The sequence below is a fragment of the Enhydra lutris genome, unplaced genomic scaffold (assembly GCF_002288905.1).
Source record: "Enhydra lutris kenyoni isolate GAN:26980312 unplaced genomic scaffold, ASM228890v2 scaffoldscaffold14, whole genome shotgun sequence".
NCBI lineage: Eukaryota > Metazoa > Chordata > Mammalia > Carnivora > Mustelidae > Enhydra > Enhydra lutris.
Window position 1 is genome coordinate 973,516 of NW_019154098.1, and position 27,396 is coordinate 1,000,911.

Sequence of the window (27,396 nt, forward strand, 5' to 3'; positions counted from 1 at the left end):
TGGGAACCTCACCCACCCCACCGGGGAGACCTGGACAAGCCCCCTGGATCTCGAGAATGTGGCCAGGCAAAAACGCAGGCCGGTAAAAGGGGGTTGTAGAGCATGGGGGACTCGGGGGGTAAATCTGGGGCTGGGAGAGGGGCAGGGGACTGGGCAAGGGGCACGGGCTGAGCAGAAGAGCCGGGCTGAAGGCCGGTGGGGCGGCTTAGGCGCGGGGACCCGGGAGCAGCGGCAGGCGGCCCAGTGCCGAGCGGCAGACGGTACCGTACGCTTGAGAGTAGCCCCCGAGCGCAGCTCTTGCGGCGCCCTGGACCCCCTGCGAGGCCGAGGTGCTGAACATCCTCCGGCCGGGCCGGGGCTCGGGCCGGCCGTCGGCGGGAAGCCCGCGAGGGACCTGCACACGGTCCAGGGGCGGCGTGAGGGGCGGGACCAGAGGGAGGGTAGGGCCCCGACTCGGGCGACCCCAGCGGCCGAGGGGGCGGGAAGGACGTCCCGGGAGCTCACCCGTCGCGCACCGCTCGCGCGCAGCTCTCGGCCCGGGTTCCAGTCGCTCCGGACTAGGGCCTGGATGGCCACCCGGGCGGCGGCCTGCCTGGCGAGGGAGGGGGCCGCCCCCTTGCCACTGGGCTTCACCTGGGAAGGGGCGCGCCACCGGGTCACTGCCCGGCCCTCAGAAGGGATTGAGGGGGCCCCTCCCGGGCCGACCTACCCACGAGGGTGCCGAGGGGGCCTCCGGCGTCGCCGCAGGGGGCCTCTCCCCTCTCCCGAGACCTCGTGGGGGCGGAGGCTGGAGCAGGGGGGCCGAGTTCTGCCGTGGAAGGTTCTTGGCTCCGCGGGCGACGTCTGTGGGGTCGGAAGATCAACCCCCGGGGTTAGTCTGGCGCAGCCGACGCCCGGTGGCTCCACCCGGAAGGGGCAGGGGCCGCGCCCGGTGCGGGGAGGCCGTCGGAGATCACACACCCGGCGCGGGCCGCTGAGCCGGGCCGCTCTGAGGTCTGCGTCCGGGGTTCCGCGTGGGCGAGCCCGGAGTCGGCGGAGGGGCGGCGCTGGGTCCGAGCAGGTGCGCCTGGGGCGGGGGGGCGCCGGGTTCTGCGCCCGGGGGTGTGCCCCCCACGCCCTTCTCTCTGGGGACCCGGCTGTTGGCCCTGCGCTCCAGGATCATCTGCGGAGAGGGAGGGGCGCTCAGGGGTGCACCGCGCGGGTGTAGAGGGTCCGGGGGTCGCTGAGGCAGGGGAGGGGCTCGAGGGTGAGCGCGGATGGGGGACGTCAGTGGTCGCCGCCACAGCACCTGATAGACGCGGCTGCGATACTCGGGGGCTGAGAGCTGAACTCCTTCGAGCACCGGGAGCCGCACAGCTGAATCCAGGGTCCACTCACGGGCCGGGCAGTGGAACCTGCCGCGAGCCAGCGAGGCGGGCGTGGCAGAAGCGGGACTCTCCGTCTCTCCAGCCCGGCGCAGATCCGAGACCCAACATCCAGCCCCAGCAAGGGAGGAGCTGGCCCGCGGCACCCTGCCCTCTGCACCCCGCCCGCCCCGCCCCTACCTCTGCACGTAGGGGTGCTGCAGTGCCTGGGCTGCGCTGAGCCGCTTGTCGGGGGCAAATACCAGGAGGCCCCTGAGGAGATCCAAGGCCTCCGGGGGTGTGTCTGGCGGCAGGAGGGTGTCCAGCGGCTGCCGTGGCCTGCGGGCGCCGGCTACTGTCCCCTCTCCAGGTGCAGGCTGCTCCCACACCCATATCTGTGGCAGCTCTGGTTCCGACCCTGACCCTCTGCCCAGCACCCTTTAACCGACCTGGTGCCTCTCTGTCCCCATGCAACACCCTCAGGCAGTCTGGCAAGGGGCGAGACCCCTCCCCGCCTTGCTTCGGTCCCGTCCTCTCCAAGCCCTGCTGCGTTCCTGTGGGCCTCCCCACACCTCCGGCCATGCTGGGGGACGCTGAAGGTTCCTCATTATTAGTGTGACCAAATAGCTGGCTGTGGGACCGCCATCAGAAGCCCAGGGCCCAGGTCTGGGCTGGCGGACTGGCCCACAAGTTGACAGGAAGAGTGTCAGAGCCAGGCTCCTAAGCACCCCCACTCACCAGGCCCGTAGGCAGGGCAGGATCGAGGCACTGTAGCTTGAGCCAAGAGCCAGGAGGTCTGCAGATGGGTGGACGGAAGATGGTGTGTGACTGGGAGGGCCTGGTCCAGTGGGACCACTCAGGGAGGTCGGGGGCCAGTGGTCTCTTCCTGCCCTGGGGAGTACCTGCCTTTCCAGGCGTGGGCTTTCTGGCAGGACTGGGAGCTGGAATGCCTAGATTCACGCTACCTGTGCCTGCCCTTGCACAGTTTTCTCCTCCCGCTCCTGCACACGCACTCCACATCTGGGCATTCCCTCCTCCATGGAAGGACCCCTTCCCCCCCCCCCCGGTAAAGCAGAGACTCAGGGAAAGACAATAGGGCTCCCCCCACCAGGTTCTTCCCCTCTCTTTTGCCCTGCTCCCCAACGCCCCCAGGGAAGAGGAAGGACTCCCTAGACTACCTGACCCCCACTGCTATCTTCCACCACCTCTCCCCCCACCCTCTGCTGCCCCGCTCCCAGCACAGCTGCTGGACCTGCTCCCGCCAGCCCCAGCTCCTGTCCTGCCCCAGCTGGACCCTTTATGGGCACTGCTTGGCCCTCAGGGACCTGTAGCTCCCCCCCAGGCCTATCATGTGTAGGCCCTGCCCTTTCCGGTCTTCCCGAGGCTCTGGACCCTTCCCCTCCCTTTCATCCCCAACCTCCTCTCCACCAGTCCTGGCCTGTCCCGTGCTGTCCCCTACAGCTCTGTGTGCTGACCCTCAGACTCCCTGATGCCCCGCAGGGCCCTGCACACACTCACCCTCCTTGGACGGCGGTGGGATGGTCTCCAGGATGAGCTCCAGCTGGTGCAGCGTGGACGTGCCTGGGAACAGGGGCCTTCCCCGAAGCATCTCCCCCAGGATGCAGCCCAGACTCCACATGTCCACCCCGGGGGTGTACCTGGGGCAGGAAAGGGTGCACGCATGGGGAGGGGACCCTGGAGGCAGAAGTGGAGGGAGGAGGAGACACAATCAAGGGGGCAGGGTCTGGGGCACTGGAAGGGAGTCGGTGAGGGCTCACGTGGGGGCCCAAGAAGGCCTGGGGGGCCCTGGCTGAGTGGGAGGCTATGGGGGTGCTGCAGCGGATGGTGAGGGTGTGGGGGGGCTGATGCTCTTACCAGCTGGAGGACAGCAGCACCTCGGGAGCCCGGTACCAGCGCGTGGCCACGTAATCTGTCAGGGCCTGGCCCTCAGGCCCCTCAGGGAGGCCACCGAGGGAGCGGGCGAGACCAAAGTCACAGAGCTTCACCGAGCAGCTGGAGTCCAGGAGAATGTTGGACGGCTGCAGGGGAGGAGGCAGGCTGAGCTCTGTCAGGGGTGGGTGCACATGGTGGGGGGGACGGGGCCCACGAATGGAGCACAGGGGGGCACCTTCTGGTCCCGGTGGATGACATGTCCCGAGTGGATGAACTTGGTGGCCCGCAGGAGCTGGTAGATGATGTAGCGTTTGTGGGTGTCCTTCAGCAGCCTGCCTTTACAGATGACGGCGTTCAGATCCGTGTCTAGGGGAGCATGCGGGTCAGCCCGGGGGCCTGGGAAGAGGGCACGGGTCTGCCCCTCGCTGGACCCCTCCCATGGCCGTAGCCCCCAGGTCCCACTGGCCTCCTTGCAGCCCTGTCCCTGACCCTGTCCTGGGCACACACACGTAGTGGTTCCGTCAGCTTCTTAGGCCTGTTGGCTGCCTTGGTTGGTGTAGCAATGAAAGTCTGTGGGATTACGTTTAATACTTTATTTCCTGTCCCTTTGTTTCATAAAATAGGTAGAAAAGGGAAAATACAGCTGCAAGCGGCAGAGAAAGCAGGAGCCTGCAGAGATGGGCTCAGGGGGTCACTGCCAGGACCCGGTGCTGACACACGCCTGTGGTTTGTCATCGGGCACCAAGGAACTGTCCCAGCTGGCCACTATGGTGGCCTGGGCAGCGGAGGGACATAAAAAGGGGGGCAGGCCCCGGGAGGGCGCAGCACCAGGGCTGAGCAAGGCCGCACTCACCCATAGACTCAAACACGAGGTAAATGTCCCTGTCGTTCTCCGCCCGGATCACATCCAGGAGGCGGATGATGTTGGGATGGTCCCCAAGTTCCTAAGGAGAGAGCCTGGGGCTGTGTGCTTTGAGGGGCGAGGGTCCATGCTTCCCCCCTCGTTTGGAGCAGCTGCACCTGGGGAGGAGGTCAGATGGCCCTGGCCACTTACCTGGAGCAGTGTGATTTCCCGGAACGTTCTCTGGAATGAGACAGAAATATGAGTGTGGGTTTGGATCTTGGAAGGCTCCATAGGGACTGATTCTCATTGCGCAAGCCACTGGACCACAGGGTCACCGAGTAGATGGCGCTCTGAGCAGTGACAGAGACCCGCTGTGACAGAGCTACCAGGCACCAAGCAGCAGGGCATCACCCCACACCCCCACCCTTGTCCCTCTCACTCCTCTTCTCCACTACTTACCTGGGCATCCGTCTTATCTCTAAAGGCATCGAAGATTTTCTTGATGGCCACAACCTCACCAGTCCTCCTATCCACTGCCTTCCACACGATGCCATAGGCCTGCAAGAAGGCTGGTCAGCTTGCTGGGCGCAGAGCCAGCCTCCTGCCCCCTCCCCTGCCCCACCAGACTGCTCCTCCTGCCTGCTCTGGCTGCTGGGAGGGAATGAGGGTGTGGTGAGGGGCTGTGGCTCTGGGCGAGGAGGTCCCTGCAGCGGCGGGCTGCTCAGCCTACTGCCCAGGACCCCGGCGGCTTCCAGAGGAGGGTGACAGGAAGCAAGACCCCAGAAAGAAATAAGGTCACAGATGGGAGATTGTGGATAGGAGAGGAAACCTGTTCTGGGCCCATTTATCCTCTTTCACATCCCCCTCCAGCCCATCAGCAAATCCTACTGGCGCCACACTCAGAATTCGTCAGAATCCGACTACGTGCTACCATCTCTGCTGCTGCATCTGGTCTGAGCCTCTTGACTCTCCCACATCTCCTGTCTGGATCAGTACACTAACCTCTTAACTGGTCTCCTTAGCCTGCACCACCGTCCATCCTCTACATACCAGACAGGGTAACTTGTGGCACCAAAGGCTGCTACCACCCTCTATGTCATGCTCAGCAGAAGCTCTTGCAGTTTCCCAAAGGCTCAGGTGATCAGAGCCCTCCCTCAGTCACTCCTATCCAGGTTGTACCAACTCTGCCTTTTCCCCACAGCCAGTAGGTCCGTGCCGCAGGGCCTTTGCACTTGCTGTCTGCACTGTTTGGAACATTGTTTCTTTCCTCCCCCATTACACACCCAGTCACCCACCTTCACATACACTTTTTTTTTTTAAGATTTTAATTATTTATTTGACACAGAGAGAGAGATCACAAGTAGGCAGAGAGGCAGGCAGAGAGAGAGGGGGAAGCAGGCTCCCCGCTGAGCAGAGATCCCAGGACCCTGAGATCATGACCCGAGCCGAAGGCAGAGGCTTAACCCACTGAGCCACCCAGGCGCCCCTCACATACACTCTTACACACAATCCCACATGCTCTCACACACAATCACAAATGTACGTTTGCTCACACAGGGTTCTGGCTCTCACTCCATGCCCATCTACCCACTCAGCCCCTTCCTGGGCCGGGCTTGGGATCCACCCATCGCCCTCAGCGACTGGAATGGTGGGCCCAGTCTCCTTGGAGTGTCCTGTGGGCACTAGAAGTGGCAGCTGGGAGCAGGGGACGCTCGGTGGGGTCTGGGGAGGGGATCTGTCCAGGGTCCCACCGGCCTGAGACCACTGTGGGCCCCCTGGAAGTAGGCACGGTTAGAACCCCGTTACAGGAAGCTGAGGCCCGAGGGGCTCGGTGGCTTGCCCAAGGCCACCCTCCAGTCGGTGGAGAAAACTGGTAGTGAGTCCAGGACCCCCGGCAGTGTCGGAGAGAACAGACCTCCCACGGGACCTGCCCCCGCCCCGCAGGTGGCCGGGCTCACCCCCTTTCCCAGCCGCCGCTTGAGCAGGTATCGCTGGGCTACGTGGTGGTCCACCTCCGCCGCGCACATGCCGTCGGGTGGGCGTCCGGAGGCCTCCGGACACCTGCGGGGCTGGAACTGTTGAATCCGGTTGCCTTGGAGACCGCCCCTCCTTGCGCTTGCGCTTGCGCCTGCGCCGCGCGGGGTGGGGCGGGGTGGGCGGCCCAGACCCCACCCAGCGCCCCGCCCACCGGCTCCTAGCCCCGCCCCCGCCTGCGAAGCCCGTGGCGCGGGGCGTGCGTTCGCGGGGCGCCCTCCGCCGGGCCGCTCTTCCCGCCGCCTCCCGCCTTCCCGCGTCCCCGCCCCCCAGGAGCGAGCGGGCCCTGAGCGGGCGGGCCAGGGGCCAGGGGCGCCGCAGGAGGGGCTCTCGGGCGCGCCGGAGGCGGGCGGAGTGCGAGCGCGAACCCCGCGTGCTGAGAGCGCACTTGCCGGCACGCGGGCGTCTGCCCCGGGAACGGCAGCGTCGGCCGCGCGGAACCGCACGCGAATGCCGCCCGCAGCCCTGCGTCCAGAGGCCCGCACGCGACGGACACAGAGGGACGGACACCGAAACGCGGCCACGGCGTCCGGCGGCTGCGCAAGAGGAAAGACGCTGCAGGAGCCACCGGCTGCGCGCGACATCTCCAGGCCCGTCGGACCCACGCTTCCGGGCACCGGCCCTTCACACTGACCGGCGGGGATGCCGTCCACGGCTCAGCGGCGGCGCCTGCGGCGGGCGCGAGGCGCTGGAACCTCAATGCACAAGCGGCTAATCGTGGTGAAGCTCCCAAGGGTGTACGCTTGGGCCTAAGTTACCCGAATCCTGCTCTGTAAGTACAAGGTTGTGTCTCGGTGTAGAGCTGGAGGATGCGCCGAGAAGCAAGGTGGGAGGGGCGGGTCTCCTGGCCCGGGAGAGTATCCAGCGCCGGACACGATGCCCTCCCCCAGAAAACGGCCGGAAAACTGGACCAAACGTGCAAAACGACTTTCTGTGAACTGGACAACAGACAGTGCAGGGCTGTGGTCTTGGGAAACCAGGAGCAAACAACCTCTTGACTTTGGTGCCAGCTCTGTGTCAGGGAGGAGTTGGGGAAGATTTCCACCGGTCTGCGATGGGGAAACTCAAGGACTCCATAAAAATCTCCTTTTTGCTCTGTTCCTGCTTGGATTCTTGCTAGGACCTGCACCCCCATCACATCCAGGCCTCCGATATACAAGTAGTATATGTCCTCCTTGTAAGGGACAAGGAGTCCGTGATTTCTCTGGAACAGATAGCGCCTAGGGAAGGACCAGGTAAGAATGAGCAGACAAGTCATCAAATGCATATCCCGGCCCGCCAGGGCCTCACACCTCCGTGCTGAGGCCTCCTAGCTCCTGGGAAAACCACCTGAGCCTCATTTTTGTTCTGACCACGTCCTGGATGCCTGAGGGGACAAGTAGACCAGGCCACCATCCTTGATTAAAAAAAAAAAAAAAAAAAAAACCCTTCCCCAAAGACTCAACTCATGCTCCTTTCCTTCCTGAGTCTCCCAGATGCTCTGTATCTGCTCTTTATCAATAGTTCTGCTTTCACGTCCTGCTGGCTCCTGTTTGACTTCTATCTTCCATGAAGCCGAGGACCATCCTGGCTGGTCCTGCGGGACCCCCTGGGTCCTTGGACCCAACCTGTTGGCATCCAGTCCACAGAAAGAACAACTTGATGGCAGGGGATGGGGGACGGTGTTGCTGAACAATTTTCAGGTTTCACGATGGTAGGGAGGTCATAGCCAAGCGGACGCCACGGCATCTAGGAGAGCCCCCAGACAGGTCACATCTCAATAAAGCGACTAAGCGAGCTCTAGACTAAAATCTATTGCACACCCATCATGAGTGTGAACAAACCTTAAAAGGTACAGGAAGCTACAAACATCACCTAACTGCCAGCCTAAAAGCGCCAATGTTCTTTAAAGGGAAACACCAAGAAAACAACACTCAGTAACAGAAAATTCAAAATATCCAGCATCCAGAATGTCATGAAAAGTTACTAGATTGGGGCGCCTGGGTGGCTCAGTGGGTTAAGCCGCTGCCTTCCGCTCGGGTCATGATCTCAGGGTCCTGGGATCGAGCCCTGTATCAGGCTCTCTGCTCAGCAGGGAGCCTGCTTCCTCCTCTCTCTCTGCCTGCCTCTCTGCCTGCTTGTGATCTCTCTCTGTCAAATAAATAAAATCTTTAAAAAAAAAAAAGTTACTAGATTGGGGCGCCTGGGTGGCTCAGTAGGCTAAGCTTCCAACTCTTGTTCTTAGCCCCGGTCTCAGGGTTGTGAGTTAGCATTGGGCTCCACGCTGGGTGTGGAGGCTCCTTAAAATAATAATTTTAAAAAAGTGACTAGATTTACCCAACTAAAAATATGGGCAAAGAATTTGAATAGACACAGCTCTGAAGAAGATATACAAATGGTCCACAGCACATGAAGAGTGATTAATGAACATCATTAATGCAATCAAAGATTCATGAAATCCTGTGAGGGGACTGCATCAGGTGGAGGCCAGGAGTGTGTCCGGGAAACCATTTACCAAGGACAGAACAAAGGAGACAGGAGTTTACTGAACACAGCACCAGGAAGCAGCAGGCAGGACAGCAAAGGAGACTGCCAGGAGGGAGGTGTTCCAACAAGTACTTGCGCACAAGTGTTCTTAACATTCACAAAAGCCAAAAAGTGGAAACAACCCGAGTGTCCACCAAGTAGGGAATGGATAAGCAAGAGGCGGTTTATCCACACAGTAGAATGAATTCAGCCCCAAGAAGGACTGAAGGTATGCTACGTAGTACAACGTGCTGCACCTGAGACACCGCGCTAGGTGAAAGAGGTCACAGACAGAAGATCACGTACATGATTCGACGCACATGAAACATTTGTAATAGGTACGTCCGCAGAGAGAGCAGATTGGCAGCTTCCTGGAGTTAGGGAAGGAGGATGGGTAGTGACTGCTTAATGAAAACAGGGTTCCCTTGAGGGTGGTGCCAATGTTTTGTGACAGATAGAGGTAGTGGTTACAAAGCATTGTGAATGTGTCGAATGCCGCTGAGAGGTATACTTTAATGTAATTTTATGTCCATTTCACCTAAATAAAAAAGTTACAAGGCTTGTGAGGAAGCAGGAACACATGACTCATATCCAGGAAACAAATCAGTTGATAGAACTAGACCCATAAATGACAGAGATGATGGAATTGGCAATGACTCGAAACAACAGCTGTTACATGTATGCTCATGGATTTAAAGGAAAACATGAATATGAGATGAGAAGTTATAAGTTATAAGAAATAACCCAGTGGAATTTCTAGAAGTTAAATTATCTGAACTTAAAACTCACTGGATGGACTTAACACCAGAAGAGATATCAGCGAACTTGAAGACACAGCAATAGGAACTATCCAAATTAAAACAGGGGAAAAAATTAAATTGAAGAAACTCTGAGAAAGTATCAAGAGAAGAGAGTGATGCAGAAAGTATATTTGAGAGAGTAATGGCTGAAATTTTTGCAAATTTGAAGGAAAAGTAACACACTCACAGATCCAGGAATTTAAATGAAACCTAAGTAGGAAAAACACATAGGGAGCCATAATGAAAAACACAAAGGGAGCATATGATAACTAAATTGCTGAAAAAGTGATTAAAAATACTAAAATTATCCCAAAAAACTTAATAAAAGGGGGGAACAAAAATAACTATAACCACAGATTCTTGTCAGAAAACAATTTCAAGCCAGAGGACAAAGCAAGGACATCCTTAATGTGCTAAAAACAAAATAAAAATTACACAAATTAAAACAAAAACTGCCAATCTAGAGTTATATACTCAGAGAAAATATCCTTCCAAAATGAAGACAATACTTTTTCAGACAAACAAAAGCTGAGAGTATATAACAACTGTAGACTTGAACTACAAAAAATGTATTTTTTAAAGATTGTACTTATTTGTCAGAGAGAGAGGGAGACAGCGAGAGAGCAAGTGAGCGGCAGGCAGAGGGAGAAGCAGGCTCTCCTCTGAGCAGGGAGCCCGATGCGGGACTTGACCCAGGATCCCAGGATCATGACCCGAGCCAAAGGCAGACACTTAACCATCTGAGCCACCCAGGTGTCCCTGAACTACAAAAAAATATTAATGAAAGTTTTCTTGAATGAAGAAAAATGATTCTGGATAAAAATCTGGGTTGACAAATAAAGAAAAAACCCTAGAAATGGGATATAGTGGCTAAATATAAAAGACATTTTTCTCATCTAGTCAATTTCACTGAAAGATAGTTGACTGCCCCAGCGAGACCTGGTAACTCAATGATATGATCAAAAGCCTATCTCAAATCCAATCATGACAAGGATGAGATACCACCTCGTGCCCATTAGTATGGCAAGAAAACTCCAAAAACAAAAACAAAAACAAAACAAAAACCCAAACCAAACCAAAGAAATAAAAAACCAAAAAACGGGAAAATAAAAAGTGTTTGTGAGGATGTGGAAAAATAGGAACCCTTGGACACTGTCCATGGGATTAGAAAATGATGTAGCCAATACGGAAAACAGCATGGTGGTGCCTAAAAAAATTAAACTTAGGGACGCCTGGATGGCTCAGCCCTTAAGCGTGTGCCTTCAGCTCAGGTCATGATCCCAGGGTCCTGGGATTGAGCCCCATATTGGGCTCCCTGCTCGGCGGAAGCCTGCCTCTCCCTCTCCCACTCCCCCTGCTTGTGTTCCTTCTCTCTGTGTCTCTCTCTGTCAAATAAATAAAATCTTTTTAAAAAATTAAAATTAGTGGGGCACCTGGGTGGCTCAGTGGGTTAAGCCTCTGCCTTCGGCTCAGGTCATGATCTCAGGGTCCTGGGATCAAGCCCCGCATTGGGCTCTCTGCTCACCGGGGAGCCTGCTTCCCCTCTCTCTCTCTGCCTGGCTCTCTGCTTACTTGTGATCTCTCTCTGTCAAATAAATAAAGATTAAAAAAAAAAAAAAAATTAAAATTAGAATCACCACATGATTCAGCAATCCCACTTCTCGATGTGTGTGTGTGTAATCTTAGTGTATAGTTTCAAAAGAACTGAAAACAGGGTCTCAAAGAGATATTTGCACATCCCTTGTTCATAGCGTTATTCACAACAACCAAGAGGTAGAGGTGACCCCAACGTCCAGTGGTGGGTAGACAGATAAACACGATGTGGTATAAACATATAACGGAGCACTGCTCATCCTCAGAAAGGAGGGAAATCTTGTTACACGCTACAACATGGACAACATGGACACAACATTGAGTGAAATAAGCCAATCACAAAAAGACACACACTGTGTGATTCTTCTTGTACAGATATCCAAAGTAGTCAAAGTCACAGAAAACCAGAAAGCAGAATAGTGGTTACCAGGGGCTCTGTGGAAGGGAGAATGAGGAGTTACTGTTTAATGTGGACCAAGTTTCAGACTGCGAGATAAAAAAGTCCAGGAGATCAGTGACTATGTGAATATATGTAACAACGTAAATGTATTTAACGCCACTGAACTATACACATAAAATAGCTAGGGTGGTAAATTTTATGTTGTTTTTTTTTTACCACAACTAAAAATAATTTTTAAATAGAAAATTGACTTTAAAGTAGATATAGTAACAATATATTGTGAGGTCTAAAACCTGTAAAAGCAAAATGTATTATGCCCATACGCAAAGGAGGAAGATGGAAACACACTATTGTAAGGTTCTTACATTACATGTGAAAAATGACAATATTATTTAAAGATATATATATATATAAAATAAAAGTATTTTTACTTTTACTTTTATAAAATAAAAGTAAAGTAAAAGTAAAAATAAATAAAATAAAAACAAAGAGGCATAACTAATAAGCCCATAGTCTAGATAAAATGAAACATTAAAAATTACTCAGTTAATCAGAAAAAAGGCAGAAAAATGAAGAAAAGGAATAAGAAAGAGCTGAGACAAATAGAAAAGGACAGTGAGATGGTACACTTAAACACAACCATATCAATATTTACATTAAATGTCGATGGTCTTGTTACTCCAATCAAAAGGCAGCATTTATACAACCTTATTTTTTAAAAATCAAAAATCCAAGAATACGCTATCTGCAAACATGCACCTTAATCATGAAGACACAGATGAGTTAAACGAAAGATGCTGTGGTCTGAATACGGCCACCCACCGGCCCCTGCCCCCTCCCCCCCCATTCCTGTGTGGAAACATTAACTCCTGTTGAGATAGTATTAAGAAGTGGGGCTTCCCGGAGGTGCTCAGATTGTGCAAATAGAGCCCCTGGCTGGAATTAACGATCTTTTCAAGAGGCACCTAACCTTCCATCATGGAAGAACCCTGAGCGGCTGTGCACCACGAAGAGGGCCTTCTCTAGATTGCAACCATTCCGGCCCCTTGATCTTGGACACCTTTTTTAAAGGGAACTCCACCCCGCAACGTGGAGCTCAAACCCATGACCCTGAGATCAAGGGTTGCGCGCTCCACTGACAGCAGCAGCCTGGCCCTGATCTTGGACGTCTCAGCCTCCAGAACCACGAGAAATAAACTTCTGTTGTTCATGAACCACCCAGGCAGTGGCATTTTGTCGTGGCGGCCCGAACAGACTAAGACAGACGGGAAGAGATACACTCTAGGAGCAGCTGTCGCAAGAAAGCTTTAGTGGCCATGTTAATGCAGCACAAGGCAGACTCCGGGACACGGACTGTGAGAAAGGGGCACACTTCGCTACGATGTGAGAGTCGAGTCACCAAGCAGACACCGCAATGCTGAGAAGCCTGCGCACCTAGTAACAAATTCTCAAAACACAGAAAATCTGAGAGGACTGAAAGAAGTAATCAAATCAGCTGAAGAGTTTACAGTCCTTTCCCAATGACGAGTAGAGCAGGCATGCAGAAAATAAAGATGCAAGGGACCCAAGCAGCACTGTTGTCCGACTTGACCTAATCGACATTTGTATAACAATCTCCCACCACCAACAGAACACACACTCTTCTCAAATGTGTACAAATGTCACCAAGCCATGGGGCGCCTGGGTGGCTCAGATGACTGGGCGTCTGCTTTCGGCTCAGGTCATCATCTCAGGGTCTGAGGATTGAGCTCCACATTGGGCTCCCGACGCCATGGCAGGTCTCCTGCTGCTTCTCCTTCTGCCTCTCCTCCTGCTTGTGCTCTGTCTCTCTCTCTCTCTCTCAAATGAATAAATAAAATCTTTTAAAAGAGAGAGAGAGAGAGTCTCTAAGATAAACCATATTCTAAGTACCATAAAACAAAGATCAACAAATTTTAAAGGACTGAAATAAAGTACGTATTTATGAAATAAAGTATGTTCTCACAGAATTGAATTAGAATTAAATATCAGAAAGATATTTGGAAACGAATTTGGAGATTAAACAACACATAAAAGTAAACAGTGGGTCAAGGGAGAAATTACAAGGGAAATCAGAAACAATTTCAAGCTGAAAACAGGAGGCGGGAATGAGCAGGGTGCAGCTAAAGCAGCACTTGGAGGGGAAATCATAGTTGTAAATGCTTGTATCAGAAAAGACAAAACGATTTCAGTTTTCACCTTAAAATACTAGAGAAAGGACACAAAATTAAACCCACAGTAGGTAGAAAGTGGATGGAGATGGAGGGAGGCGTGGTAGCTAGTTGGCCAGGCTGCTGAGCCTTGGACGCACTGATGGAGAGCCCATGGCCAGGAGAGGGGCAGCAGGATCCTTCACGAGCTTGTTCAGAAAGAGCCTCTCCCCAGGGGAGTTCGGAGCAGTCCCAGGCAGCTGCTGAGGGCAGTGGGAAGTGAGATCACCAAAGACATGGGACAGCTGGCACTGCCAGCCCTTCTTTTTCCTGCCTTCCCCCACAAACCCCAAACTAAATGAGGTCTTGACCCTCCATTCTGCCACCGAGAATGTAGCCCATAAGCAAAAGTTTATCAGTTTATTCCGCAAAAAGGAATTCTGCAAAGTGGACTTTATTACATTTAATTATCGAGTCAATTTTTCAGTGGGCATTTGATTCATCCGATAGTTATTTTTAAAGCTGCTATTGTGTTCTCTCTTGTGGCCAGATGTCTACGTATTCCAACTGTACCCTGTCCAAATACGCTTGCAGATAGAAATTTGGCCAAGGAGATTTTATTTTCTCACCAGTCGTTAGCAACAATAAATTCTGTCGCAGCTGTGACCCCCAGCCTTGCTCTGAGCACGTTATCAGCTTTGGTATTTATTATGCATCAGCTAAAAAGTGGACTGTGTATTTAATTTTTAGCTGATACAAGGCAGTATCGGGAGTCTGCGTCCAGAAGACCGACCGGCGGCGGGCGGTGAGCAAACGCCAGGCCCCGGGTTGAAGCTACATGGTCAGCACCTCCAGCTTCACGAATCACCAACCTCCCTGTGATTCAGGAGACCCGATCCGCACGGTCCCCACCTACCAGACTGCAGACTGTCCCAGCCCTTGTGCGTGGGCCGCACCCCTTCCTGCAGGTCACAGTCCAGGGGTGGGGGCCTGGCCCCACCCCTCAGTGTCAAGGTCTGAGTGCCTAGCACTGCTGTGTCCCCTGCTGCCCACCCCAATTCTCAAGCACAGCGTCTCCCCACAGCGGGGATGGACATGGTCCGCACCTCCAGCTCCTGGATCTCTAAAGTCGTCCTCCCCTCTCTCCTGCTGCCCGCGTGGGCTGTGGACTCAGGTACTGCGGGTGACTCCAGGAAGGCATGCTGGGGGTGTAGATGTGCTCACCTCTGAGATCATCAGGGTCCCGGAGGAGGCGTGCCCCTGGCTGGGCTCCCCCTCACAGCTGTCTCTCAGGGACGTCTCCGAGCCAGCCTGCGGAGGCTGGCGTGGGCATCGCTCTCAGGGCCTGCGGGGGCCTCTGGAAACTGGGCATCCTTCTGTTTGTCACCCTCTTCCTCACAAACAGAGGTAGGTGAGCACCCTTGGAGAGGGGGGACGCAGGCTGGCTAGGACCACACCCCAAGCTCCAGCCTTCTTGGCTTGACCTGTTCCAGGGAGGAGGAGGGAGCCAAGCCCAAGGGCCCTGGGCTCCAGCAAGACCTTTCAGAGCTCATCGGCCTGCCCGGAAGCCGCACGTGTGCTGACCCTGAGCAGGCCAGCGCCTTGGGTCACCGCCTTGCACCGTGGAGCCCCTCCTGGCTTCTGTGGGCTCCGCGTGCACCCCCAGGGGCTCCTGCTGGCTCTGGCCTGTCTTTGCTCCTCCTCATGGCACCGTGTGTCAGGGAGGGCACAGTGCTTCCTGCAGGGGCAGCTGTGGCTGTGGGAGCTGACACACATCGTGGCCTGGACCTGGGCATTCCACATGGGGCTGACTGTGAACCTGGTGTGGGTCTGGTACAGGTTCCAAGGTACCTGGCTGTGAGAGGGAGGCCCCTTGAGGAAGGGTCCTGGCCCACAAGCCCAGCTTAGAGCCAGCTCCCTGGTCTGGGGGTGTGGGCCAGGGGCGGGGCGGTGAGGGAGGAGGCAGGCAGGCAGTACCCAAATGAGGATATAAGCAAGGGGACAGATTTGGGTCCCACTCGGGGCCCAGACAACAGCCAGGCCCGGGCCCTCCAGGGCTTGACCCCAGCCAGAGGACGCACTGGACAGACTCTCCTGGGTCTTGCTCACGTTCCTGCCCACCGTCCCCTTGGCTGTGGTGACCACCGTCAGTGCTGTGCTTCTGATCAAGGGACGAGGTACAGGACTGGGACATACCTACCGCCAGACTCCCCAGGGTCCCTGCCTCCCGCCCAGGGCTGTGTTTCAGGGTCAGGTCTTCTCCATCACCTGACCCCACCAGTTCTCCAGGCTCGCTCGGCCTGGGCAGGGAGAAGGGTCGGTGGCCACGTGCTGGCCTCACTCTGCTGTGGGGTGGGGTTCCATAAAGGGGGCGTTATGGGGCGGCCCTGCACCCCCTCATCGGGGCACTGCACAGAGATGGGGAAACACTTGCCAAGTGGTAGTCTGCACGGTGGGAAGAGCCCACCGATGTCCCGCTCACAGCCCTGCTGCTTCCAGGGGTCCTTGGACAAGTCGCCCTGTGCCTCAGTTTCTCCATCTGTGAAATGGGAGCAGAGGCCGCTGGAACTGCCCCCTCAGGGTCATGAAGTGCGCAACCCCACTGGCTACTCCTGAGGGAGGGGCTCACCCAAGTGTCAGGAGCTGAGTAGGGAGGGTGAGCCGGACAAAAGGCACAGCAAGACCCGCAGAGAGTGCGCCCTCCAGCCTAGAGCGGCCTGCTGGGGCTGGGGTGTGGGGCTGTGTGGGGTGGGCACTAAGTAGCCTGAGCAATAGCGTGAGCAGCTACCCAAAAACCCGCCCTGGGGTTCCCCGGCAAGCTGCCAGCAGAGCGCTGGGAGAGGACGTGAGGGCAGGGCAGTCGGGGAGGGGGCAGCCTTGGCCGCAGCTGAGCCACTGCTCACCCCCCTTCCTCCTAGTGTCTTTCCAGCTCAGTGTTCCTGCCAGGAGATGAGTGACCCCTCACCCCAGACCCTCCCCAGCCTGAATCTGGAGGGACAAAGACCACCACCCTATCCACAGAGTGGGGGAGGGGGCAGGAACCCCAATTGTGGGGAAGAGATGTCATAGGTAAGGCCTGGCTTTGACTCCAAGCCCTCGGAGGTTGGTTCTGTCTCTGTGGGCGGCGGGGAACCCGGAGGACACAGCACGCGAAAGGCCCCTGGGGTGCGGGTGCATCTCAGCCTGGGGCCAGGCACTCAACCCTTCCTGGGAGAGGGGCGGCTCCTGCAGCCAGCCTTGCAGCCGAGCCTGGGGGCGGAGCGCGGGCCAGGGAGCAGGTGGACAGGGTCCCCGCCTTCCCCTACCCTGGGGCCCTGCAGCGAGGCCCCGACGTGGGGGCCGACTCCAGGGGGTGCAGAGGCGCAGAGGGAGAGGACGGCAGGTGCTGAGCGGCGGGGAGGAGCCAGAGCTGGGCGCGGCCCAGAGCGGGTGAGGGCGGGACCCAGGCTGTGGACCCGCGGGGCTGGGGCGCTGTCTGGGTGAGCCCCGACTGCTCCAGGGCTGGGTGCGGGGCCGGCGCTTCCCACGCGGCTCTCCAAACCATTGGGTCGGGACTGCAGCCATGGGAAGAAGGGAGCGTCGGGGACACTGGAGGCAGAGAAGAACAAGGCGCTCGCCAGCCCTGCCCTGGGAGGAGCCATCTGGGAGGAGCCATCTGGGAGCCGCGAAACCGAGACGAAGCATGGAGAAATCCGGGAGGCTGGCGCGACTTGAAACCCGATGCCCCTGGAGCCCTCACCGGCACCAGAGATTAAAGGGCGGAGGCCAACCAGACTCCCTCTCCCCGAGACAGCAGTGTGGGGCCTGCAGCCCGGGAGGGGAAGGGGCGGCCTGCTGGCATCCGTCGAATGGGGACGGTGGCCCCCGCCGGGTGCTGAGGGCGACCAAGGGGAGAGCGCTGCCGGCGGTCCTGGGAGCAGAGCACCCCTGGCTGGAGACGCCAGGCTCTGAGAGAGAAGCAAACTTTCTCAGGGGCGGGGGAGCCCCCGCTGCACAGTCGCCCAGTATCTTCCCTGATTCTACTTGGTCTTTCCACCGGTTTCTGTAAGAAGTTGACACCAATTTCATATTAAAAACTAAAGAAAACCAATACATATGTGGGCACCCGGTGGCTCTGTCGGTTAAGCTTCCAACTCTCCCTATCTCTGCTAGGCCTTAATCTCTCAGGGTCGGGAGCACACGTCCCACACTGGGCTCCATGCTGGGCGAGGAGCCTGTCATTCAAGGCCGACATTCAGATGCTGCTTATGAATCAACGTTTCTTCAAAAGTTCCACGCCAAGTGGAAGCGTGCATCGTCCTGAGTGTATGTCATTTTATTCTTTCTCATAAACCTCACTTTTTACTAGGAAGAAAACGCCTCTTCTGTGTTCGTAATTGGAAGAGGCTCTGCCCCACACCCCATGCGGCTGTGGCCGACAGTAGCAAGTCCAGAGACAGGACGGTCATCGCAGCTCTGCAATCAGCCTCCTAACACGCTTTTCCACACAAGCCTTCCTACCGATGGGGGTTCCTTCTGGCCTGCTCCTCCCAGACTCACCAGTGGACAAGTCTGAAATCTGTCCACGCTACAGCAAACGTGGACAGACGTAGGCAGTGACCTATATGACAACAGGACCCAAACAGGTGTAGATTTAAGGTGCAGGTCAAAGGGGAGAGAGAGACACCTCTTGGACGGGCATCTGACAGCCTGGGAGGCGTGGGTGCCGCTGCTGTCAGCACCGCTCCCAGACCTAGCCAAGGTGGAATTATATGAAGGGTTTATGGCGCTGTTTTCCACATGTCACAGCAAAAAGAGCAACAGCAAAATGCTTGCTGGACCCCTTGCTCTCCAGCCATCCCCCCAGCTAGGAAGGGAAGCTGACCCCGGTCTGGTCAGTGGGATGAATGTAAGGGCCTACTTAGCCAGAGCGAGCCATTTTGTTGTTTATGCAGTAAACTTAGATTGAACCTGCCCCTGCCCCCAAGAGGAAAGCGCTTAGAAACAGAATTGGTGAAATACGGCCAAATAGCCCCCAATAACGGAGTCCAGATTCAAGGATGTGTCAGGCCAGATGGAAACGTCCAATCAAGGGAAAGCGCACGTATTACCTCCCTACCCGCCGAGGATGTGTTCCGCCAGGTGGAGACGTCAAATCAGGAAAGCACCTCCCTAACCACCCAAAACTGTGGGCCCTGCCTTTTGGGCGCCAATTCTGACCAGAGTGATAGGCTAGTTCGAATAACTGCTATAGGGTGAACTGTAATTCAGCTGGCCGCCCGTGTGTGGCCGGGCTCACCACAAGGCCTTTGCTCTACAAAAGTTAGTCTGTGAGGCTGGGAGGGGTCGCCCCTTTGCAAGAGTCGGCCCTGGCCGGTCAGTTTGATTCTCGATGCTTGGCGCCAAATAAAGCCCTGCTTAACTTTCGCTTTGTATCAGTCTCTCCTTTTGTCTGCGGACCCTTTCAATGAGTTGAACAGGTGCGCACGTGTGGGCGAAGGAGCCCCACAGAGGAAATCCCAGAGAGAGAAACAGCGGACAACCCACGAACGGACACGATCTTCCTAGTAACCCTAACTCCCCCGGGGGCCTCCAGAACGAGTGAAGAGTCACGAAGTGCTTCGAGGAAAACCAGGACCCCCAGACAGCAGAAAAGCGGTGGGGCGCTCTGTCCCGACAAGCTAGAGGGAACCTTCACAGCGCAGGGCGGGCGGCTTGCTCACGGCTGGAGACCGGAACTTGGGGAGCCCTCTCCCACACGGGGCGACCGGGCCGAGAGTCCGCTGCGGCGCAGACGGCGGAGGGCGCAAGTCCGGCACTGGAGCGTGGGGGCTGCCCCGGCTGCGGGCGGCTCGGCCAGACTCGGGGGCAGCGTCCTCCTCCGGAAGCCCGAACCCCGCCGGCCCGGTCGGACCTCTGCAGGGCGCCCACGCAGGCCGCCACGCACCGACTTCGGGGCGAGGGACTGGACGGAAATGCCCGAGGGGGGTCAGCCGTTGTCCGGGCGACGGGGTGGCTCCGGGGGAGGGCGGCCGAGTTCTGTCTCCGCGGAGACCGAGCAGGCTCCGCCAGCGCCACGGAAGGCCGGCACCCCCGCCCGACGGCCCAGGCCCAGGCCCGGAAGGAGCCCAAAAGGAAAGGCTGGAGACGACACCCTGAGCCCCAGCCTGACCCCTCCCCCATTCTCGTGGCCCAGGGCCGCGTCCCACCCCGCCAGAAGACGCAGGCCGGGGGAAGGCAGGGCCTAGGCTGGAGGCGCGGGCCGGCGCCCCAGGCCGCGGCCCATGGCGCCCAAGAAGCAGCGCGGGCCCGGCGCGGGGCGGCGGCCGGGCGCGGCGGGAGACGGCGGCGAGCGGCTGTCGGAGCGCGGCCAGTACCTGCAGCGCGAGCACAGGCTGCTGTCGGAGCAGCTGGACGCCTGCGAGGCGCGCGTGGACCAGGTGCTGCGGGACAACGCCTGCCTGGACCGCGAGGCCGCGCGCCTGCGCGAGGAGAACCGGCTCTACGCCAGCTACGTGAGCGCGCGCGCGCAGCGCTGCGCCCGGGCCGTCGTGCGGCTGGACGCGCAGAACCGCGTGGACCTGACGCAGATCCACTGGCAGCGGGCCGAGCTGGCCTCGCTGTACCGCGGCCGCGAGGACGGCGTGCGCGCGCAGCTGCTGGACACGGAGGCGCGCGCGGCGCGGATGGCGCGCCAGGTGCAGGAGCTGCGGCCCTACAAGGCTAGTGAGCGCGCGCCCGGCGGGCGGGGGGGCGGGCGCGCGCCGCGCGTCCCCGCGCTGACCCGCGTGTCCCCGGCCGCCGCAGGAGCTGCAGCTGGAGCAGTTGGCGCGGATCCGCGCGCTGGAGCGCGAGCTGCTGCACATGCGCGTGGAGCACACGCAGCTGCTGCACCGCGTCAAGGGCCGCTTCCTGGAGGACAAGGCGGCCTTCGAGCGCGAGGCGCGGCAGCGGGTGCAGTCCCTGGCGCGGCGCGCGGAGCGGGAGGCGGCGCGCGCGCTCGTCCTGCACACGCAGGCCATCCGGGCTGACAACGCGCGCCTGCGGCGGGAGCTCCTGCGGCTCCTGCGCTGGGCCCAGCTGCTGCACGACACGCGGCGCCGGCTTCTGGAGCAGCGGGACCAGCTGCGGCGCGAGCATGAGGACACCCGGGACCTGGCGCGGGTGCATGGCTGGCTGCGCCGGGGCCGCGACGGACCGCCGCTGTGGCAGCCGCCGCCGCCCGCCTCGCGTCCCGGGTCCTTCGCCCCCTCCACAGCGCCATCGAGCGTGGCTCCCCGGGCCCCGTCGCGCGCGGGATCCGGGTCACTGTTCCCGTCGCACGTGGGCCCCAGGATCCCATCGCAGGCCCCTTCGAAGGCCGGTTCACGGGTTCCTTCCCAGCACTCATCGCGCGCGGACTCCCGGGTCGCGTCCCTGATCCCGCCCCACCGGGGCTCCCGGGACCCGTCCTTGACCGTGTCGCGCCCAGGCTCCCAGGTCTCTTCGAGGTTCTCCTTACCTGGGCCCGCACACAGCACGACTCCCTCCGCTCAGCCTGTCCTGGGCCCAGGCTCTTCCTGTCCCGCGGTCGAAGGAGACGGCGGGCGCTGACGCCGTGGCGGAAGGCGAGTGCGGGCGAGCGCGCTGGGACGCGGGCGCGGGCGGGGCAGCTGAGCGCGCGGCGCCCGCGGACTGCGTGAACGTGGCGTTAATAAAGGTGTGACCGGCCCTCCTGGCTCTGGCGCCACAGGGACCACTCACTCTGGCTTCCAGTTCCCTAACTGCGCGGTGGCCTGATGCGTTCCTCTCCTCCTCGGCTGACCCCAGCTGCCCCGCAAGCGGACCACACCAGTATCCTCCCGCCGGCGCTGGCAGAGACGGACGTCGCCCGCACGGACAGAGGCTGCCAGAGCAGGAAAGGAGGCCAGCCGGGAGGAGCTGGGCGACCAGGGGTTGTAGCCCGGAGGGCCAGCGTGCGATGACCTGCGGTCAGGACGGCCACTGGGGCGGGGGCGGGGGAGAGTGGGGCTGCCACCAAGGGCCACGGGAGGAGTAATTTTTAATATAATTTCCAACAGAGAAAAGTTGCTGAGTACAGAGAACTCCCGTTTACCGAGATTCCGTCCCCAGGTCTGTGTCTGCATTTTTCCCTGAACCACTTGAGATTCGGTTCAAGACATTATGCCCCCTCAGTTAGAGGATTTAAAAATCCTTAGTGTTCCTGAGCACAAGAATGTTCTACCTTACCCCGGTACGATGACCCAAATCCGAAAATTTAGTACAGAGAAAACAGTATTCGCTAAGCCCCAGCTCCTACGAAAATGTCGACTGTCCCGCTCTCCGGGGCTGCACAGGGACGGCATTCAGTCCGTGCGCCAGGGCTGGCCAGTGGGACGCCCCTCGGTTGTGGCTGTGGGAGGTCCAGCAGCTCCTGGGGGAGGCCAGGTCCCGCATACCCTCAGTACTGACCCAAGGGCTGGGGACTTCATCCTGACCACAGAGGGAAGGTTCTTAGAAATCCTGAGTCTTTGGTTGCGCCCTGGGCCCAGCGCCCGCTAGGCCCAAGCAGGAGGTGGTCGCGGCCCGGGCTGGGGCATTCCGGCGGCGGCGGCGGAGGGCAGGGCTGGGGGAGCCTTGGGGACTCGCCGAGGCAGCCGCCCCTACCGTGGCAGGGGTCCGAGCAGCAAGTCCTGATGGCCCGGTCAGCCTTAAAATAAAACTGCCAGTTACTCTGCAGAAACAGGTTTGTTCAGCATCGCAGCCCGAGACCAGCCGTCGGCACAGTGTCAGAGAGGGAAGGGCGCGCCCGCGGGCGGCTGTAAGGAAAGAGCCCGCCGGCCAGAGGGAGTGCAGCGGTTTCTTGAGGCCGAGCTGTTGGTGGGGAGGGGAGGAAGCCGGTCTTCATCCCGCTGGGGTCCGAGCTGCAGTGCCTGCAAGGTCCCCGCGGGGTCCTCGAGAGCGAGGCCGGCGTGACCGCTGCTCCTGGCGGGACGAGGCCGCCGCTGGCTGATGATCACCGCCCGCGCGGGAGGACCCCGGGGGTCGGCCGGGACGGATGGAGACAGGAGTTCGGATCCCAGGTTTAACGTGGAGCCTTTAGTCATCAAGGGCAGTGTACACTGACGGCGAGCCACCCAGGGGCAGTGGGCAGAAGCCCCGCCCAGCCGCACCTAGCTGTGTAGACGGTTCTGTACGCTTCGCAACCCCCCCCCCCCGCCCCCGCCGTGAGACTTCAGTTGGAATGTCCGGTCCTGGGTGGACAGGGTTCTCCGCCCCACCCAGCAGTAAATATAGCACTCTTGCAAGGGCTCAGCATTTCTCTTTCAAAGGACCTAAGGGGGGGGGTGGCGCCTGGGTGGCTCAGTGGGTTAAGCCTCTGTCTTCGGCTCAGGTCATGATTTCAGGGTCCTGGGATAGAGCCCTGCGTCGTCTTGTCGGGCTCCTTGCTCAGCGGGGAGCCTGCTTCTCCCTCTCCTTCTGCCTGCCTCTCTGCCTACTTGAGATTTCTCTGTCTCTGTCAAATAAATAAATTTTTTAAAAAATCTTTAAAAAGAGGGAAGGGAAATTGTTATGGATTAACAGACTTAAGATACTTTTCCACTAAATGCAACATACAGACCGTGTTCAAACCCCCATTCTAATTTGAAGTGTTAAATCAAGACGAAGTGCTTTGGTGCTCATGAAGCTAGTAAGCAGTGGTGTGCCCCACACTTCCTCTTCCTGGGTACTCCTGGCAACGGATACTCCAGTCTCTCTTCTGCCCAGACACCCCATTCTCAAGACCCTTTAGCCCACTGATTCCCATAAAACAGCTCCCTAAGAGACATCACTCGGACTGGGCATTTGTCCATTTCTCCTTGTAGTTGGGTCATTTTTACTTTATGTATTTTGAAGCAATTGTTAATTGCATAGGAGTTTAGAACTCTTCCTGTAGTTCCTTTCTGCAGTATGGGGGGGTCCAGCTCTCTCACCGGTCTGCACTATTCTCCTTTACACCTCTCCCCGCAGTCTGTCTGTATTAAGATGGCTGCTCGAGCTTTCTTCTGGTTTGTCTTGCACGCCACTTTTTTTTTAAAGATTTTATTTATTTATTTGACAGACAGATCACAAGTATGCAGAGAGGCAGGCAGAGAGAGAGGAGGAAGCAGGCTCCCCACTGAGCAGAGAGCCTGATGCGGGGCTCGATCCCAGGACCCCGGGACCATGACCTGAGCCAAAGGCATAGGCTTTAACCCACTGAGCCACCCAGGCACCCCTGCATGCCCCTTTCTATGGGTGTCCATTTTATATTTCAGATGTGTCCCTAGTAACAGTTATAAGTGGTGCTTATTATTTTAAATACAGTCTAACAGGGGCACTTGGGTGACTCATTTGGTGAAGCATCTGCCTTTGGCTCAGTTCATGATTCTAGGGTCCTGGGATGGAGCCAGGTGTCAGGCTCCCTGCTCAGTGGGGAGTCTGCTTCTCCCTCTCCCTCTGCCCCTTCCCCCCACCCCCTGTCCCCACTTGTTCACTCTGTCACTCTCTTAAAAAAGTAAAAAAAAAAAAATCTTAAAAATAATACAGTCCAACAATCTTCATCTTTTAACTACACACTATAGTTATTTTATATTCGTTGATTTGCAGTATTGGTAGTATTTTTTTTAAAGATTTATTTATTTATTTATTTGACACACAGAGAGAGAGATCACAAGCAGGCAGAGAGGCAGGCAGAGAGATCGGGGGAAGCAGGCCTTCACTGAGCAGAGAGCCCGATGCAGGTCTCGATCCCAGGACCCTGAGATCATGACCTGAGTCAAGGCAGTGGATTAACGCATGAGCCACCCAGGCGCCCCTACTGGTAGTATTTTTTAAAAGATTTTATTTATTTGGGGCGCCTGGGTGGCTCAGTGGGTTAAGCCTCTGCCTTCAGCTCAGGTCATGATCTCAGGGTCCTGGGATCGAGGCCCGCATTGGGCTCTCTGCTCAGCAGGGAGCCTGCTTCCTCCTCTCTCTCTGCCTGCCTCTCTGCCTGCTTGTGATCTCTGTCAAATAAATAAATAAATAAAATCTTTAAAAAAAAAAAGATTTTATTTATTTGAGAGAGAATATGTGTGTGCAAGTGGGGGAGGGGCATGCAGAGGGAAAAGCAGACTCCCCACTGAGCAGGGACCCCCCTCCCCCCCAAACTAGGCGATGTGGGGCTGGATCCCAGCACCCTGGGATCATGACCTGAGCTGAAGGCCCATGCTTAATCCACTGAGCCACCCAGGGGCTCCCAGTGTTTTTGTTTTTGTTTTTGTTTTTGTTTTTCAGTTTATTTTATACTTTGTGTTTTCTTTCTCTTTTCATGTTTCATTTGTTTTCCTCTACTTGTATGGAAATCAACTCTTCTTCTCCTCTTTTAGTGCTCACTTGAAAAATGGAAACATGCACATTTAAGTTCATAATTCATGAAGATAATACATTTTCCCTCCTCCTAACCCTCAGAATGCTTTAAATTTCCATCACACCTTCCCAGTCTGAAAAAAACAAAAAACAAAAAACAAAAAACCTTCCCGGTCTAGAAGCTACTGAGAACAAGATGACCCACAAATCAGACATCATTACTTTCCTTGTGAAAATTCATCCAGCTGACACTCGGCATGTGAGACGCGTGTGTATGTGTGTTTTGATTCGATAATGTTTACTTTAGACGTCCTGCTGAGCTGGTTCTGCCGCTCCCTTGTCCTTGAGCAGCTTTCTGGCCTCTCTTGTCTAAACAAGCTGCTAAAACTCAGCCATGGTCTGCCCTGTCCAGCCACTGCCCTGAAACCACTAGGAGGATGGAGGAGAGTGTGACCCCTCGGGCCCCTGAGGCTGGGCCACATGGGACACTCAGCCTGCAGGGTGCCCACCGGGGGGGTCGACCCAGCTGGGCACCTGCAGTCCAGGCCTCCCTCAGATGGTCATGACTGTCCTCCTCTGTCCCCTCAGCACCTGCCCACTGCTGTGGCTCCGGCCCCAAGTCCCATGGGGCTTTCCCCATCGCTGCCTGAATCCCTTGCCCTGGAACTTCCAGGCCAGGCCAGAGAGTGGGGATCACCCACAGCCATGCTCTGTCCCCTCCCAGAAAAGAGCCAATGACCTTTTTCAGCTTTCAAATAAAATAAACTAATAGCATAGAGAAAGGATAAGTCTTTATGATGATGTAAAGAAAAAGGCCAACTACACACCAGGATAAGCAGGTGCACGACCTGGAGAAGAAGCCCCCCTCCCCCACACTGCCCAGGCCTCAGAAGGGCGCAGGAGAAGAAGCATCATGGGGGGCGGGGAGCAGAGCGTGGAGGGCCTGCCGGCCGGTGCTGCTCCTCCGTCTGAAGCAGGCATCCTTCGATTCCGCTGTCTCCTAGGACCCTGTTCCGCTGTGTGTTGTATATTGAATTGTGTCCCCCAAAAGACACGTTCAAGCCCTAGCTTCGAGTGTGAGCTTATCTGGAAACAAGGCTACAGCACTCACATGGGTGCAGGGTGGGCCCTCGTCCAGGGGGATCAGTGTCCTTGTAAGAAGATGGGCACATGAAGACAGATGCGGGAACACCCCTGACGGCAGAGGCAGAGCCGCGCTTGTAGGCCTGGGCGCCCCAGGTGTCATAGGCACCACCGCACGCCAGACCCCGGAAAGACTCTCCCCCGCACGCTTCAGGGGCAGCACGGCTTCCGCCTGGGCCTCAGGCTTCCGGCTGCAGTACCCAGAAGACAAATTTCTGTCGTCTTCAGCCGCCCCAGGAAACTGCCCCAGCCCGTGTGCACACACACGGTGGCACCGTCGGCACAGACATGTCCTCTGGCGGGACGCATAGTACAGCAGCCCGTGGTGGTGTTGAGAGGACAGGGACAAGGAAGGCCCACGGCAGACCAGCCCAGCACCTGTGGACGGACGTGGGGCTCCGCAAGCGTGAGGCAAACAAACGGAAATCACAGGCTCATTCACGCAGCGTGTGACAAGCCCTGGGGGACCCGCTCCAGCAGTCACAGAATTCCCCTGGGGACAGGCCAGAGGCCGGGATCTCCCGCTTCCACTCTGCCTCCCACTGTATTCAATGAGCTCATGTTGAACTGTAACGTGGAATAAATGTCACTAAGACAACATGCACTTGGCTCTCTTTTCTAGACAAAAGTCGCCTGAGTAATTGATCAAGGGAACCACCTCACTGCACCCTCCCCGCCGTGACTGTCCGCAGCTTCTCATCGGACAGTCAGACCCTGGGGCCTCCCGGTGAGGGGCTCTCAAAGGGTCACAAAGGACAGGGATGAAGGAGCGATACTACACCACCTGGGCTTTCTAGGACCCAAATGGGGGGTCCCAGGCTCCCGAGAAGGCCAAAGACGGGATGGCAGGCAGCTGCTGGGGGGAGAACGTGTGCGGAGGGAGGAGGGACCTCCATATGGCACACGGGGCCCAGGCCAACCCACAGGGCGCTCTGAGTGTCCCCCCGGGGAGAGGGGTGGGTGGCCGGCCCCCAGTGAAACGTGTATTCTGGCCCAGAGCAGGCTCGCGTCCTCCGTCCCAAAAACTGCAGATAAAAGAGGCAGCATAAGGGCCTGGGGGCTCAGTGGGTTAAGCCTCTGCCTTCGGCTCGGGTTGTGATCCCTGTGATCCCGGGGTCCTGGGATCGAGCCCCACGTTGGGCTTTTCTGCTCAGCAGGGAGCCTGCTTCCCTCCCCACCTCTCTGCCTGCCTCTCTGCCTCCTTGTGATCTCTGTCTGTCAAATGAATAAATAAAATCTTTAAAAAAAATAAAATAAAAATAAAAGAGGCAGCATAATGGGGGCAGCGCGCTGCTGGCCAGGCTCGCCTTCTCTGAGAAGACTGATACTTCCTCTCATGGGTCAC

At 57.3% G+C, this 27,396-nt stretch overlaps 2 protein-coding genes across 2 annotated transcripts; one reads left to right on the forward strand and one right to left on the reverse strand.

Annotated features, from left to right (window-relative positions):
• Window positions 1–205: 205 nt before the first annotated feature.
• Window positions 206–6,171, reverse strand: LOC111146788 (mitogen-activated protein kinase 15). Its single transcript, XM_022502469.1, has 14 exons — window positions 6,039–6,171; window positions 4,540–4,638; window positions 4,291–4,320; window positions 4,090–4,180; window positions 3,472–3,602; window positions 3,219–3,382; window positions 2,862–3,001; window positions 2,082–2,139; window positions 1,545–1,682; window positions 1,289–1,394; window positions 961–1,162; window positions 710–843; window positions 505–633; window positions 206–394 (listed from the first exon to the last, which is right to left on the reverse strand). The coding sequence occupies exons 1-14, from the start codon at window positions 6,105–6,107 to the stop codon at window positions 206–208; spliced, it is 1,680 nt and encodes a 559-aa protein (XP_022358177.1). The 5' UTR covers window positions 6,108–6,171.
• Window positions 6,172–19,843: 13,672 nt separating this feature from the next.
• On the forward strand, window positions 19,844–21,500 carry LOC111146746 (coiled-coil domain containing 166). The gene is made up of 4 exons (XM_022502427.1): window positions 19,844–20,281; window positions 20,367–21,038; window positions 21,136–21,258; window positions 21,369–21,500. Exons 1-4 carry the CDS (start codon window positions 19,844–19,846, stop codon window positions 21,498–21,500), a joined length of 1,365 nt encoding a protein of 454 aa, XP_022358135.1.
• Window positions 21,501–27,396: the final 5,896 nt, after the last annotated feature.